The sequence below is a fragment of the Bombus fervidus genome, chromosome 14 (assembly GCF_041682495.2).
Source record: "Bombus fervidus isolate BK054 chromosome 14, iyBomFerv1, whole genome shotgun sequence".
In the NCBI taxonomy this organism is placed as follows: domain Eukaryota; kingdom Metazoa; phylum Arthropoda; class Insecta; order Hymenoptera; family Apidae; genus Bombus; species Bombus fervidus.
Window position 1 is genome coordinate 2,612,976 of NC_091530.1, and position 12,204 is coordinate 2,625,179.

General features: G+C 30.7%; 3 protein-coding genes across 4 annotated transcripts; 1 reads left to right on the forward strand and 2 right to left on the reverse strand.

Moving 5' to 3' along the window:
• Window positions 1-59: 59 nt before the first annotated feature.
• On the reverse strand, window positions 60-3,700 carry Hay (ATP-dependent DNA helicase hay). Of its 2 annotated transcripts, none has more exons than XM_072016164.1 (13): window positions 3,506-3,700; window positions 3,124-3,335; window positions 2,923-3,033; window positions 2,528-2,848; window positions 2,263-2,454; window positions 2,088-2,185; window positions 1,604-2,007; window positions 1,258-1,526; window positions 1,022-1,186; window positions 768-954; window positions 551-699; window positions 353-469; window positions 60-246 (listed from the first exon to the last, which is right to left on the reverse strand). In XM_072016164.1, exons 1-13 carry the CDS (start codon window positions 3,537-3,539, stop codon window positions 118-120), a joined length of 2,388 nt encoding a protein of 795 aa, XP_071872265.1. In that variant the 5' UTR covers window positions 3,540-3,700; the 3' UTR covers window positions 60-117. The 2 variants fall into 2 exon arrangements, with proteins under 2 accessions (XP_071872265.1, XP_071872266.1); XM_072016165.1 differs by having other exon boundaries at window positions 3,498-3,682.
• Window positions 3,701-4,135: 435 nt separating this feature from the next.
• On the reverse strand, window positions 4,136-6,248 carry Dus2 (Dihydrouridine synthase 2). The gene is made up of 5 exons (XM_072017202.1): window positions 5,800-6,248; window positions 5,200-5,713; window positions 4,871-5,116; window positions 4,461-4,805; window positions 4,136-4,359 (listed from the first exon to the last, which is right to left on the reverse strand). Exons 1-5 carry the CDS (start codon window positions 5,987-5,989, stop codon window positions 4,251-4,253), a joined length of 1,404 nt encoding a protein of 467 aa, XP_071873303.1. The 5' UTR covers window positions 5,990-6,248; the 3' UTR covers window positions 4,136-4,250.
• An 89-nt stretch (window positions 6,249-6,337) lies between these two features.
• Spd-2 (spindle defective 2) lies at window positions 6,338-12,204 on the forward strand. Its single transcript, XM_072017201.1, has 19 exons — window positions 6,338-6,667; window positions 6,776-6,903; window positions 6,970-7,092; window positions 7,167-7,321; window positions 7,379-7,695; window positions 7,767-7,945; window positions 8,012-8,503; window positions 8,619-8,867; window positions 8,945-9,153; window positions 9,216-9,479; window positions 9,556-10,034; window positions 10,106-10,273; window positions 10,345-10,558; window positions 10,633-10,806; window positions 10,884-11,067; window positions 11,128-11,326; window positions 11,399-11,537; window positions 11,605-11,789; window positions 11,861-12,204. The coding sequence occupies exons 1-19, from the start codon at window positions 6,567-6,569 to the stop codon at window positions 12,189-12,191; spliced, it is 4,290 nt and encodes a 1,429-aa protein (XP_071873302.1). The 5' UTR covers window positions 6,338-6,566; the 3' UTR covers window positions 12,192-12,204.

A 12,204-nucleotide genomic window follows, 5' to 3' on the forward strand; every position in this document is an offset into this window, starting at 1 on the left:
TTTGAACTTAAATTATTTTATGTAGTAAAAGATTGATATTAAAAAATATACATTAAGGAAAGATTTTATATGTTATCCTTATTTTATAAATACTTTTATATATACAATCCAAATTTTTTATGTCCTAAATTTTTTAAACAGCGGATGTTTATTTGCTGTAGATGAACTAGGAGCCTTCTTATATTCGTAATAAACCGCATCGTCCGCGCCAGACATCGAAGTCATGTTTCCGGCTTTGCGTACAATCTGAAATAATAGTTTAGTAAAGTAAAGTAAAACAAACGACAAAATACATGACATTTTCTAATTTGATGAATATAATTTTTAATCACATTAATATTTTAAAACTTACAGGTCTGGGTCCTTCTCCAGGTATTCTTTCCTCGTCCGCATCAATGTCACTCGCAGACAGGACTTGTTGTAGCAAATGACCCTGTTCTTCTCTAGATGTATACATCAAATCTGGTTCCTATTTTAATAATCGAAGAAATAAAATCTAAAGTAATTTTACAAAATCATTATTCAATGTTACTAGGTACATAATACGCACTTCTTCCATTCCTGCAAGTTTTGTAATGACCTTGTAAGCATATCCTTGGTTTACAAGAAAACGCTGACGCTTTCTCGAGTAATTCATTTCCATCGTATCTAGTGATACCAAAGTGTAAAAAAATGCATTATATTCCTCCGCGATAGCACCTATGAAAAAATTTAATACTTAATATATCTAACTCGTTCCATGTAAAATAACTTTTAGTGAATTTTACCTTTTTTAGCTCTTAAAATTCGTCCTAAACGTTGTGCTTCTTGACGTCGTGAACCGCCGTGCGAAGATATTTGAATTAAGACATTAGCCTCTGGTAAATCAAAGGAAGTGTCTGCCACTTTACTCACAAATATGGTATTTACTTTAGTGTTGAATTTGAAATTTTGCAAAATTTGTATTCGTTCGCTCTGAAATTATTTGTATCGTAAGGTATCTTGCGATTCATATGGTTTCCATTTCTATATTTATACATACTTGACTAGTGGGACCATAGATATACGGTTTGTTCATTTTAATGGCATAATGTTTCAAAGCAAAAACGTTATCTGAGAAAACAATGGTTTTATCGCCACGCCTTTCATGATATCGTATTAAATATTGGCAGCAACGAAATTTGTTAGGATTCATCACATAAAGCAACTGCAAATAGAATAGTATTTAAAAGTTGTCAAATATATCAAATGAAATTAAATCAATATGCGATTATTTACCAATTTTTTAGTCATTTTGCAACCAAGATATTCCCTATAAAATTCCGGCGACATAGGACACCAAACTTCGGCACATTGTACTCTTGCGATAAAGCCCCTTTTTTGCAATTCTAACCAGTTGGCCTCGTACAATTTAGGTCCAATCAAAAAATTGAGATCAGCAATTTTATCATCTTCTCGAAGTAATGTTGCGGTCAATCCCAATTTGCAATGGGACTGAACGATTGTTAACACTCTTCTGAACATTTTTGCCGGAATCGTATGTACCTCTAAGAGTATAATATATATTAAATAATTTAATGAAAATCTGTAATTCGATCTATTTTATTTTGAAAAAGTATATTACCATCTAAAACCATAATTCCCCATTCCTGTTCTTGGAGCCATCGCATAGTTTGTTCCGCTTCCCATGAACGTTTTTGCGTATGAGTGATCATAGAATATGTTGTGATTAAAATTCCACAACCCATAGGTTTGTCCTTTGCTTCGCTTGTGAATCGACAAATCATTGAATCATCCGCGGTAGACCACATTTTAAATTGTTGCTTCCATTGTTCTACCGATACTCCAGAATTACATAAGACCAACGCACGTTTCCGAACTGTACAACAAGCTGTTACTCCAACTAAACTTTTACCGGCACCGCAAGGTAAAACAATAACGCCTGATCTAGCACGCCCATTTCCGAACATCTTCCTTAAACTCTTCTCCTGATAGGGCCTCAGTACAGCCGACGGTTTCAAATCAATGCTAAAATAAAATTTATTAATTTTACAGACACCTTTTGCTACATATATAGGACACAATTCTGTTATACTACTCTATTGTACTTTATGTCTGGATTTACGGTATCATTGCGAAAATCATATTCTGCCAATAACGGGTACTCCAATTCTATACATCTTTTTTGAATAACTTCAATTTTTTCCTACAACACAATTTTTTACAAATATTCAATAACACGTGAAATTTTACTTCGTATAAATTAAGATAAAAATTTCATACCTGATTTACTTCAAAACTAACTGTCTTTAATTCGTGTTCTTCTTCTTCATCTTCATCCTCTTTATCCATTTTATCATAGAAGGTAGTAATATCTTCGGGAACAGCAGCTATTTCTGCTGGAACCTGATCGTTAGTCGTTTCTGTTACTTTAGTGTTTCCAGTTGGAACATTAGTCACTGCTTTTGCTCCAAACTAGGAAAGACAGAAAATATTAGTATTGTATTCCATTAAAATAATTACGCCATTAATATTCAAACAGTATTACCTGTGGTGCTTTTGTTTTGCTTTGAACATTTGTGATTATCTCATCTTTTTCATCTTCTACAGTCTTTTTCAACCTACATTCTTGAATTACAGGATCCTTCAGTAATTTTTGTAATACTTCGGGATACGGAGATTCGACAAAATATTTATTGTGCTTTAATACCAACTTTACCTTGCCATATGACAATGTACACAATTTTATAAATTCTATAATCCCATCAGGAATACTAGTTTTACTAAGTCTTTTTAAATATTCTATTATATCATGAGTTTGAAGCCCAACACTAACAGCAGCATACAAAGAATAAGCAGTTAATTTATACTAAAATAAAATTTGAATTATTAAGATCTTTTATATTTTATATGAGCAAATTTGATATTTAATTATATTTTTACCTCGTGAATGTGTTCTGGACGACACACCGGCTCTGAGATAGCAATTAAAAAATCATGAGCATGTTTGTATACAGGTGAAAAAGATTCCAAAAAAATATGTCCATTTGGTGCCTAAAAAAATTTTAATAATAAAATCATCTGTATACATATGTCTAAAAAATCAGATTATAAGAGATTGATTAACATTAAAATTAGCATTACCACCCAAAGTGGCCTTAAAGTACAATCAGATTTTAAAATCATCTGCGAGCGATAATCCTTTGCACCAAATTCATCTTCCAATGCTGTATCATCTTGCTTTTCAACATCATTTTTGGCTGCATCAGGTATACCTTCAGTTTCATTATCATCTAAAGTATCATCGTCATTGTATTCTTCTGGATCCTCTTTACGCTTTTTCCATTTACCTCTATCTGTAAAAGTAAGCGACAGCTTTCATTACAATATCAAATAACTTGACATTTATATATAAGTGTAATAAAAATTATCTTAACTCTTATTTTATTGAAATTGCTCTAAGAATAATAAAATTTGTAGGTAAGAATTGTAAAACATTTTAATGGAATAAAAAATACCTTCGTACCATTGTCTTTTTTAAAACGTTTTGGTGGGCCCATTATTAATTAACAATTTAATCGTTAACTTATAAATAGTTACTTTTAACACTGATTGATTATTTTCTCTAATTTATTTATCACTTAAATAAATTAATAATTTTTTAGGAGACTAGAATACCAACGATGTTAACACATTCTGAAAAGTGGTTAATCATAGACAAAATATAGTATAGATATACCTAACATCGGAAGCAATTTTTTGTTACACTAGATACACAAAAGTTGAAGTACTTAAGTCTTTAGTAAGAATATTTAAGTCTATAAATAATGATATCATGATATGATATACATTTTTTTATATTTTTTAGCATTTAGACTGATTTATATAAAAAGGAATCTTTATTTGTATTATGAATGATAACCACTGATATTATTGTTCTATTATTCTTGAATGATAACCACTGATATTATTGTTCTATTATTCTTGAATGATAACCACTGACTATTATGATTTCTTGTTGTTATTGAAAAATCTATATTATAAAACGAATATTGTAATATTAATATTGTGATATTTTTAAAATATCTAGAAATATTAAAAATTGTTCATATATAACGCTGTTGTTAGAAAGGATAGGATAAGTAAAAACATTATATTTCTCTGTATCAAAAAAATGTTTTTTTATTAATAACACAATTAATAAAAAAATATGAGGTCAGTTTTGAAAAATCGTGATGTAATAATTGATTACTCCTATTCTTCATGGATTATCAACAAGGAACATTGCAGTTTGTAGCAAGAGCTTTCTTATTGACTAGACCTAAGGAAAAAAGACAAACCAGAGCAGCACCTTGTTCTGCCCACTTTTTATTTTTTTCCCTAAAATAATAATAATAATTATTATTATATTATTATTATTAAAGTACATTTACGTTAATAAAATAAAAGTATGTAACATAATATACAATTCTGTCTATTACCAGAAGGATGATCCATATCTCCGTCCATCGACGGTAACGATGGATTGAAATAATTTTCCCTTTTGTTGTGTATTATAATTTGGCATTTTTTTCCTTTGAGTTTGCGTCCATTTATGTAAAATAGTTTTTGGTAGTTCAAGATCTGTTACATAATTATTTCTTAAAAACGCACAATGCATTAAGGTTACGTCCTCCTCCTCTGAAATCTTTCTTTTATTTGATGGTTGTCCCTCATCCTGTTTTCCATCTTCTCTCATAGGTGAAACTTGAGATCTTCCCAATAAACCTTTTTCTTCAAATTCTTTCTTCTTTGAAAGACAATAATCAATTAAGTTCCATAATTCACTAAAACAATATACTGATTAATGTCATAATAAATGATCATATTATTCTAACAATATTAATCATACCACATTTGCTCTAAAGTTTGAGAACTAAGGAACTTCTTGCCTAATGTTGATTCCTGCTGATCCCTGAGTATATTTTGTATACAATACTTAGTATTAGAAGGTGAATTATCACAATCCACAGCATATTTTAAATATGATTTTATTACATCTTCCATGGGAAGTAAACCTTCTTTACTAAATATTGAACAGTTCCATTCAGCTGCACGTGCAAGCATCACACTACTGCATCCTGTTATTTCCTTAAATCTGTAAATAAATAACTGTAGTTACTTTTAAATTGTGCAAACAATATATGTATTTTTAAAGGTGAAATTCAAGTAAAGCATTACTTGAAGATATCAGAATATTTTTGTATTTCTTTTGACCCTCCATTTGCTATAACTGGTATAGCAAGCCTATCAGATATTTTCTTCAGAACATCATTACGGTTCATATGTTGTGGTCTTTCATTAACAGTCCGACCATGAACCGCAATCGCTGATATACCAGTCGATTGTAAAAGTTCACAAAGTTCTAAAGTTTTATCTAAATCTGGCAATACACGAATTTTACAAGTTACAGGAATGCTCAAATTATCTACTAAAGTTTTTAAAATATTTGTAGCTATTTCTGGTTCTTTCAGAAGGGCTGCACCCATTTTTCCTACCAAGGAAAATAGTTTGGGACAACCCATATTTAAATCAATTCCAGCAACATCTTGTTCTACCATTTTGGCTACTTTCAATGCTCTTGTTGCATCGCAAGTACCAATTTGTAAAACTACTTTATTTCTCTCTTTAAGACATGTTCGAAAAGTCACTGTACCATCTGTTTTATCTATGTAATCAATTGTACCTAAAACATCTAAAGAAGAATTCATTAAAGTAACTTTTCTAATTCTTTAAATCAAGCTAGTTTTTATGAATATTATAATACTAATATTTTCTTACCATTTTCACGACGAAATGATCGTAATAATTTCCAGTCTATTAATTCTTCCGTGTACACTATATCAGCTCCATAATCAAGTGCAAGAAGACGCATAGGAAGAGTACCAATTCGTACCATAGGTGCTAATATAAGTTTATTCTCATAATTCAATCTTTTCCTTTCCATCGTTATCCCTGCCTTTCCGTTCATTCTATTGTCGATATATTACAATTTTTATTGCGACCTTGAAAATGTAAACTTTAATGCGCTCACAACGAATTAGGATATTTACTATGAAACATATAACTCTAATAATTTCTTCTAGATACTTTTTTATCGATGCATTATTAAGATAAAAATATTTTTTCTTTTCAACATCTCTCTTACAGAAAATTAATAACTTTTTATGAATTATTTAGTACAGTGTCACACATGTTGTCGATTCCTTCTAATAACGAATAATGATAACAATACACATGATGCTATTGCTTCAGGAATATTTAGGCTAGATGGCAGTTATATTCACCGTATGTGAATCGTTGATCCAACATAGTAAGAATTTCATGTTCTATGTTTGATGATCACAGAATACTTTCAAATTTGAACGCTAAGATCGATCAACTGTCAAACAATACGTTAAGTTGCGAGTAATATGGTACAATCTCTTCTTTGTTTCATTAATTTGGCGATTGATAAATCGCTTAGAATCTTCAACGTGTACGTATTGTATCTATGAGAGATTAACGGTCAACAGTGATTGAACGACAGACAAAGAAAAATTTTGATAATGTTCACACCATTAAAGTCCACAGAAGCAGATTTTATCGACGTGACTGTTTTAAGTACTCCTCAGCCACAAGCAACTTCAACTGTACAAAGAAAAAATACGTGAGTTTGTCTTGTCTATAAATTTTGTATTTCACAAGCTCTGAATAATACGATATAATTCAAATGGTTATGATATGTTATTAAAAAAAAATTATTTACTCTTTTCAGATTGGAAAACAATGTTCTTGATAGGGATGTTGAAGAGGCTATTTCTAAACAATTTGTTAAAGACAAAAATGATATTACACGGAACTCTACTGACTCATCTCTTGGAATATTGGACAGTATATCTTCCTGTAAATTCTGTACTGTGTTTTATACAATTTATAATGATGGTCATGATAAATAATGTATCTTTATAGTTTTAGCTGAAATAAGTGGAGTAGAAGAAGTAGAGAAACAAAGTGAGAGTAAATTGGACATAGAATGTGCTAGAAAGTTACTTCAAAGATGTAGTGATATAAAAAGTACATCTATTATATGTGGTAAAAACCTTAATTTTTTAAACATAAGTCTCTATTTGTAGATAAATATTGAATATGGCTTCTTACCATTGCAGATACAAACAAAGAAAACAATACGAATATTCAAAACTTGTCTAGTAATATCATTCCTTCAACATTAATTGATTATGGTCAATCCGTTCCATATTCCAATCAAATCAATCTTCAGAATGAAAATATTTCACATTCTGTTAAGGATAAAACAAATAGTGTAAGTATGATTTTTTATGAAGAATTGGTTGGAATAATTTATGAGTGTCATATATAGGTTGTTTTTGAGCCAAAAGAGATCAGTGCACGTTCATCCGGATTAAGTAGAAGTTCAGAAACTAATTTATCATCATCAGCTTCAAGTAAAAGTTTGAATCAAATAACATTTGATGCAACAACTGCTGAATTGATGGCTCAATTTAATAATGAAGATTTTCGTCCAGCTTCTGAAATGGCCAGTCAAATGTTAGCTGATGAAGTGTCTTGGCAACAAAATTATCCCTATGCTCTTCCCACAACAACTTCTTCTGAAAAAGAATACTTAAACTTATCGTGTTTTTCTGGCATCATGGGTGAACTAGATTTATCAGTAGAGTAAGTACATAATTGCAAATATTTTGCATCGCAAATATTATTAAATATAATCAAATACGATTAAATTTTAGATCCTGCGCTGGCTATAAGGTATCTGTGAGTGAATTTTTTAGAAGAAAATGTGGGAATTTTGGAGAATTATCGGATACTGGGGTAGAAAGGCCAAGTTTGGGTCTATCAGTAAACAGTCCAAAAAAGAAAGATCATCTTATACCTCTAGTTGATTCATCTTGCTCTTCTGTAACAGAAGGTATTACTTATTTGCTTTTATTGAAATAAATTTCTTATATATCTAAAAGGCTATTTCTTCTTGCAGATTCCTCAGTTGGAACCAATATCACGAAAGATAAAACTCAAAATATTCCAAATATAACAAAAGATGTGGAAGAACAAAGTATTATGAGTTTGACCAGTATCGCTCGAGCACTACAGGATATCGATAATGGCACACCACGAAGATTAGTGGATCAACTCATCATGGCAAAGAAAAAGAAAAAATCCACGCAGGTGCAAGAGAAGAGTGTAGTTAGAGATACTTACACATTATCGCCTTCAAGTAGAAAATCCATGCCTGCTACTTCAAATAGAAATATAGATAATTTCGGAAAAGATATGGGATTACTAAATCTTTCTTCAAAATTATCTTTAGATAGTAAAGTCATCAATGAAACTGTAAATATTAAACATTCTATTCCAAGAGTGCTTTCATTTGACTCTAACTCAGATACAAAAATAAACTATGAGGCCATTTCTCAGGAACTTAAGAAAGAGTTAAGTACTGGAAACTTACCATCCTTATACAGTCAAGGTACAGTTTTTTCCTAAAAATTTTAAGTTTTAATCAACTAATAAGTTGTTTGAATAAATTAAATTTAAAACTATTCCTACATTTCACTTCACTTAAAGAATATTATCTCTTTTAGAGCTTAAGTCATTGTTGGAAGACTCTAAATTAACTCGTCCAAATTATACAGAAAAGAAAATATCACCTCGTACTTCGAAAATTAACTCAATGATTAGTTACGAGGAAAAATCTACCGATCTTGAAGAAGAAGAAATAGGAAAAAAAGAAAATATAAAAAAGGAAAATGTTTCATATAAAGATAGATCAGAAATTCATCATATACATCATATACAAAATATTTCAAATTTACAAGAATCTTATGTTAATAGTAAGATACTATAACACAATAAGTATATCATCCTCTAATTTGCTCTTTTATGATTTATTAATTTTTATTTTTTGTAGACGTCGTCATTGGCAAACGTACAGAAGAATTGTGCAGTTGTATCGTTGCTATACCTAGAGAAATTGATATCGAACTCTTGAATAAAAGTGATAGATGGGTCATTTGTGCATTGAGCGTAAATCAAATTCAAGGAGATAAGCATAATGTCCGACTTACACTGCCGAAAGATGTTACTCTTATTAAACCAAATGCGGAACAACATGTTAAGGTAAAAAAAAAAGACAATTACAAATTTACAGTAATATAAAAATTAAAACATAATTATTTCAGATTACCGTAACAGTGGTGAAAATGTGTAAACCAATTATTGCAGTTTTAAACATAACAGTGTCAGATATGGTAACAAGAATTGAATGGGTTATGAAACATATTATATGTCTCAAACCCGAAGAAGTTGATATAAACGTGTCAAACCCTTCTCAAAAAAAAGAATTAGATTTTCAGTATATTGCTGAAAATAGCATGGCAGTCTTACCTATTACAATAAAAAATAAAAATAATGTCGATGTACCCATCAAAATTTCTATACTACAGGTGATTATTCCATCTAATTAATCTCATATGTATTTTATTTGTTATGTCTGTTATCTTTTTTTTTAATGCAATGTAGAATGAACCAGCAATATTTAGCTTAGAAAATCCAGAAGAATCACAACATATTACTCTTAAATCTCAAGAAGTACGCACTACAAATGTTCGATGCAAGGCTATCGCGCAAAAAAGTACTGAGACGCAACAACGATCGTTACAACGTTACGCTGGCACTTTAATAATTCAAAACGAAAGTACTCCAGAGAACAGTATAATAATCCAAGAAATTCCTCTTATTGTACAAGTAGGAATTTATAAGATACAAACGATTGATACAGACTTACCTTTGGTCGTTCCTAACAAACAAAGCAAACCCTTGACCGTGATTAATCTTGGGACGATACCGACGCTAATAACAGCTTCATTTATTCAAGAAATTGAATTAACAAAAAATTCAAAATATTTCTCAGTTGAACCAGAAAGTTTACTTGTGCAACCTAGGGAAACTGGATGCTTCTTTATTACATACAAGCAACAAACATTGGGCACTCCTAAAATGTGAGAGGACATTTTATAAACCTATATAATATCATAAATATCTTTTTATTGATTTTTGCATATATTTATAGGTATGCAAAAATTAAATTAACTGCTGCTGGCAATGATTATTACTATTCTGTAATCGGAGAATCAAACACATATACAGAGGCAGAAAATGAAAATGTTCGATGTGAAACACCTCAGTATTTACCACCTGTTAGTTCTCCATCATCTCCGCATAGCGTGGTTTCAAACAAGTAAATTTAATATTATATGTTATATTAAGCTTCTACAAAGTTTTACATGTTGACATTTTACACGATAATAGGTCGGGCGTATCTGGCAGAAATTCGCCTCTTAGTTCAGTATCTGGTTCAACTGTTACTGGCGATAAAATTCCTATCAGAACAACTCACGCTGCTCTAATATGGAATAGTGTGAAAACAGGAAAGTCAGAAATTAGGGAATTCACTATTCGTAATACAAGTAACAACAAAATAAGGATACAAGCTATTATATCGGACAGTAAAAAAAATTTTCGAGTAATATATTTAATCCACTGGAATATCATTTAATTAATATTTTATATTTATAAAAACATTTGAAATTCTCTCAGTTTCTTCGAGAACGACAGGCCGTTGGTACTATTGTATTAGCTCTGCAAGGTTCGGAAAGTAGGATGCTGTCCGTTCTATTTAGTCCTCATCATATAGGCGCAGCGGCTGGAAAAATAATATTCAGACACTATGATCCAAATAGAGAAGAGTTTGAATCTGGATCTACGAAAGTGGTAAATAAACGTATTGTATGTTGAAACTCTCATAAATTAATTAATATTCGAATCCATTTGTAATATATCATTTGCAGCTATTTCTATATGGTTATGGGGGTTATAGCAAAGTTGAAATTTCAGAAGCATTTAAAGACACAGGTGGAAAAATGTGGTTATCGCTTGGTATTTTAAGTTGCGGAAGATCTCCACGTGCAAAGATCAAATTACAAAACATTGGAGATCTATGTTCCTATGTTAAAATCAAATTAATACCCAAAGGTATCTTAAGTATATGAATTGTAAATGATCATTTTCTAAATTATTTTTTAATAATCTCAGCTGTATATCCTAATATGGCATCGAGTTGGCAAGTAAATCCATCCGAATTGTTGCTAAATTCGAAAGAAGTTCAATGGGTGACTCTGGAATTCGAGCCGCGAAAGGAAGATCTAGCTTTACTGCAACGATCTAATGTCTCACATGTTGGAACCCTATTAATTACCCATGGAGATGAACCTACGCGCTGGCGAATTCGTAGGTGAGTAATATTAAGTTTATAAAAAATTATTCTATTCTTCTATTATTCTATTTTTTTATTTTTTATTTTTAGATTATATAATAAAATGAAAGAAACAGGCGAATTGAGTGGAAATGAAAATGAAACTTTTAGGAATATTATTCAACCATTATGTAAAACTTTTTCTGGAGAACAATTAATATCGGATATAAATACTATACGAGATTCAGTGGTAGGTAACAAGGAATTTACTAATTGCTCTAATTATTAAATTATTTATAAATCCAAGTATTATTTAGCAAAATCTTGGGGACCTTTGTCAAGGGATTCATCGACATGAAATAATGTTAACGGTGGAAGTGTGCGCCGATGATACTATATCCGTTCTTCACGATAATGCCGACGAATCACAATTGTTTTATTCTCTTTGTAGCGACAATAGTCATATATATGAAGGAAATGGTGAAAGTTTCCTACCCTCAGAGTAAGTGTAATAAATAACTTCAATGTCATAAAGTTCAATAGACATTGATGTTTACTTAAAGAAATCTTCAGGACTTTTGTAGCAAACAGTACATTTAAAAGCGGCATGAATGCAGACGATTTTATGATTAGCCCATCTGTTGTAATTTTAACTCCACCGACTAGATCAGAAGCAGTTGTAACAATAAGAAGTCCTTGTACTGTGGCAGAACCGTTCGAAACTTCTCTATCAAATACAGACTATTTAAGAGTCGTTCCTGCGGAGGGAATGATACCTACTAGAAGAGACTTTCAACTAAAAATACAGTGTAAACGAAAAATCGAACGGAATTTTAACGCTGTTCTTGAAATTTATACCGAGAACAAAAAGTTTGATGTACAAATAAAAGTAACAGTTAAATAATTGTAAATTGAAA

What these genes read in the sequence shown, in the direction of transcription:
- Dus2 (XM_072017202.1), bottom strand. Translation starts at nt 5,989, where the DNA reads ATGAACGGAAAGGCAGGGATAACGATGGAAAGGAAAAGATTGAATTAT. An exon ending in ATCATTTCGTCGTGAAAATG is followed by an intron (nt 5,714 to 5,799) that starts GTAAGAAAATAT and finishes ATTCTTCTTTAG; the next exon opens with ATGTTTTAGGTACAATTGAT. An exon ending in AGATATGGATCATCCTTCTG is followed by an intron (nt 4,360 to 4,460) that starts GTAATAGACAGA and finishes TTATTATTTTAG; the next exon opens with GGAAAAAAATAAAAAGTGGG.
- Hay (XM_072016164.1), bottom strand. Translation starts at nt 3,539, where the DNA reads ATGGGCCCACCAAAACGTTTTAAAAAAGACAATG. An exon ending in ACCGTAAATCCAGACATAAA is followed by an intron (nt 2,008 to 2,087) that starts GTACAATAGAGT and finishes ATTTTATTTTAG; the next exon opens with CATTGATTTGAAACCGTCGG. An exon ending in AACTTGCAGGAATGGAAGAA is followed by an intron (nt 470 to 550) that starts GTGCGTATTATG and finishes TTATTAAAATAG; the next exon opens with GAACCAGATTTGATGTATAC.
- Spd-2 (XM_072017201.1), top strand. Translation starts at nt 6,567, where the DNA reads ATGTTCACACCATTAAAGTCCACAGAAGCAGATTTTATCGACGTGACT. An exon ending in TTAAGGATAAAACAAATAGT is followed by an intron (nt 7,322 to 7,378) that starts GTAAGTATGATT and finishes TGTCATATATAG; the next exon opens with GTTGTTTTTGAGCCAAAAGA. An exon ending in ACGCGCTGGCGAATTCGTAG is followed by an intron (nt 11,327 to 11,398) that starts GTGAGTAATATT and finishes TTTTATTTTTAG; the next exon opens with ATTATATAATAAAATGAAAG.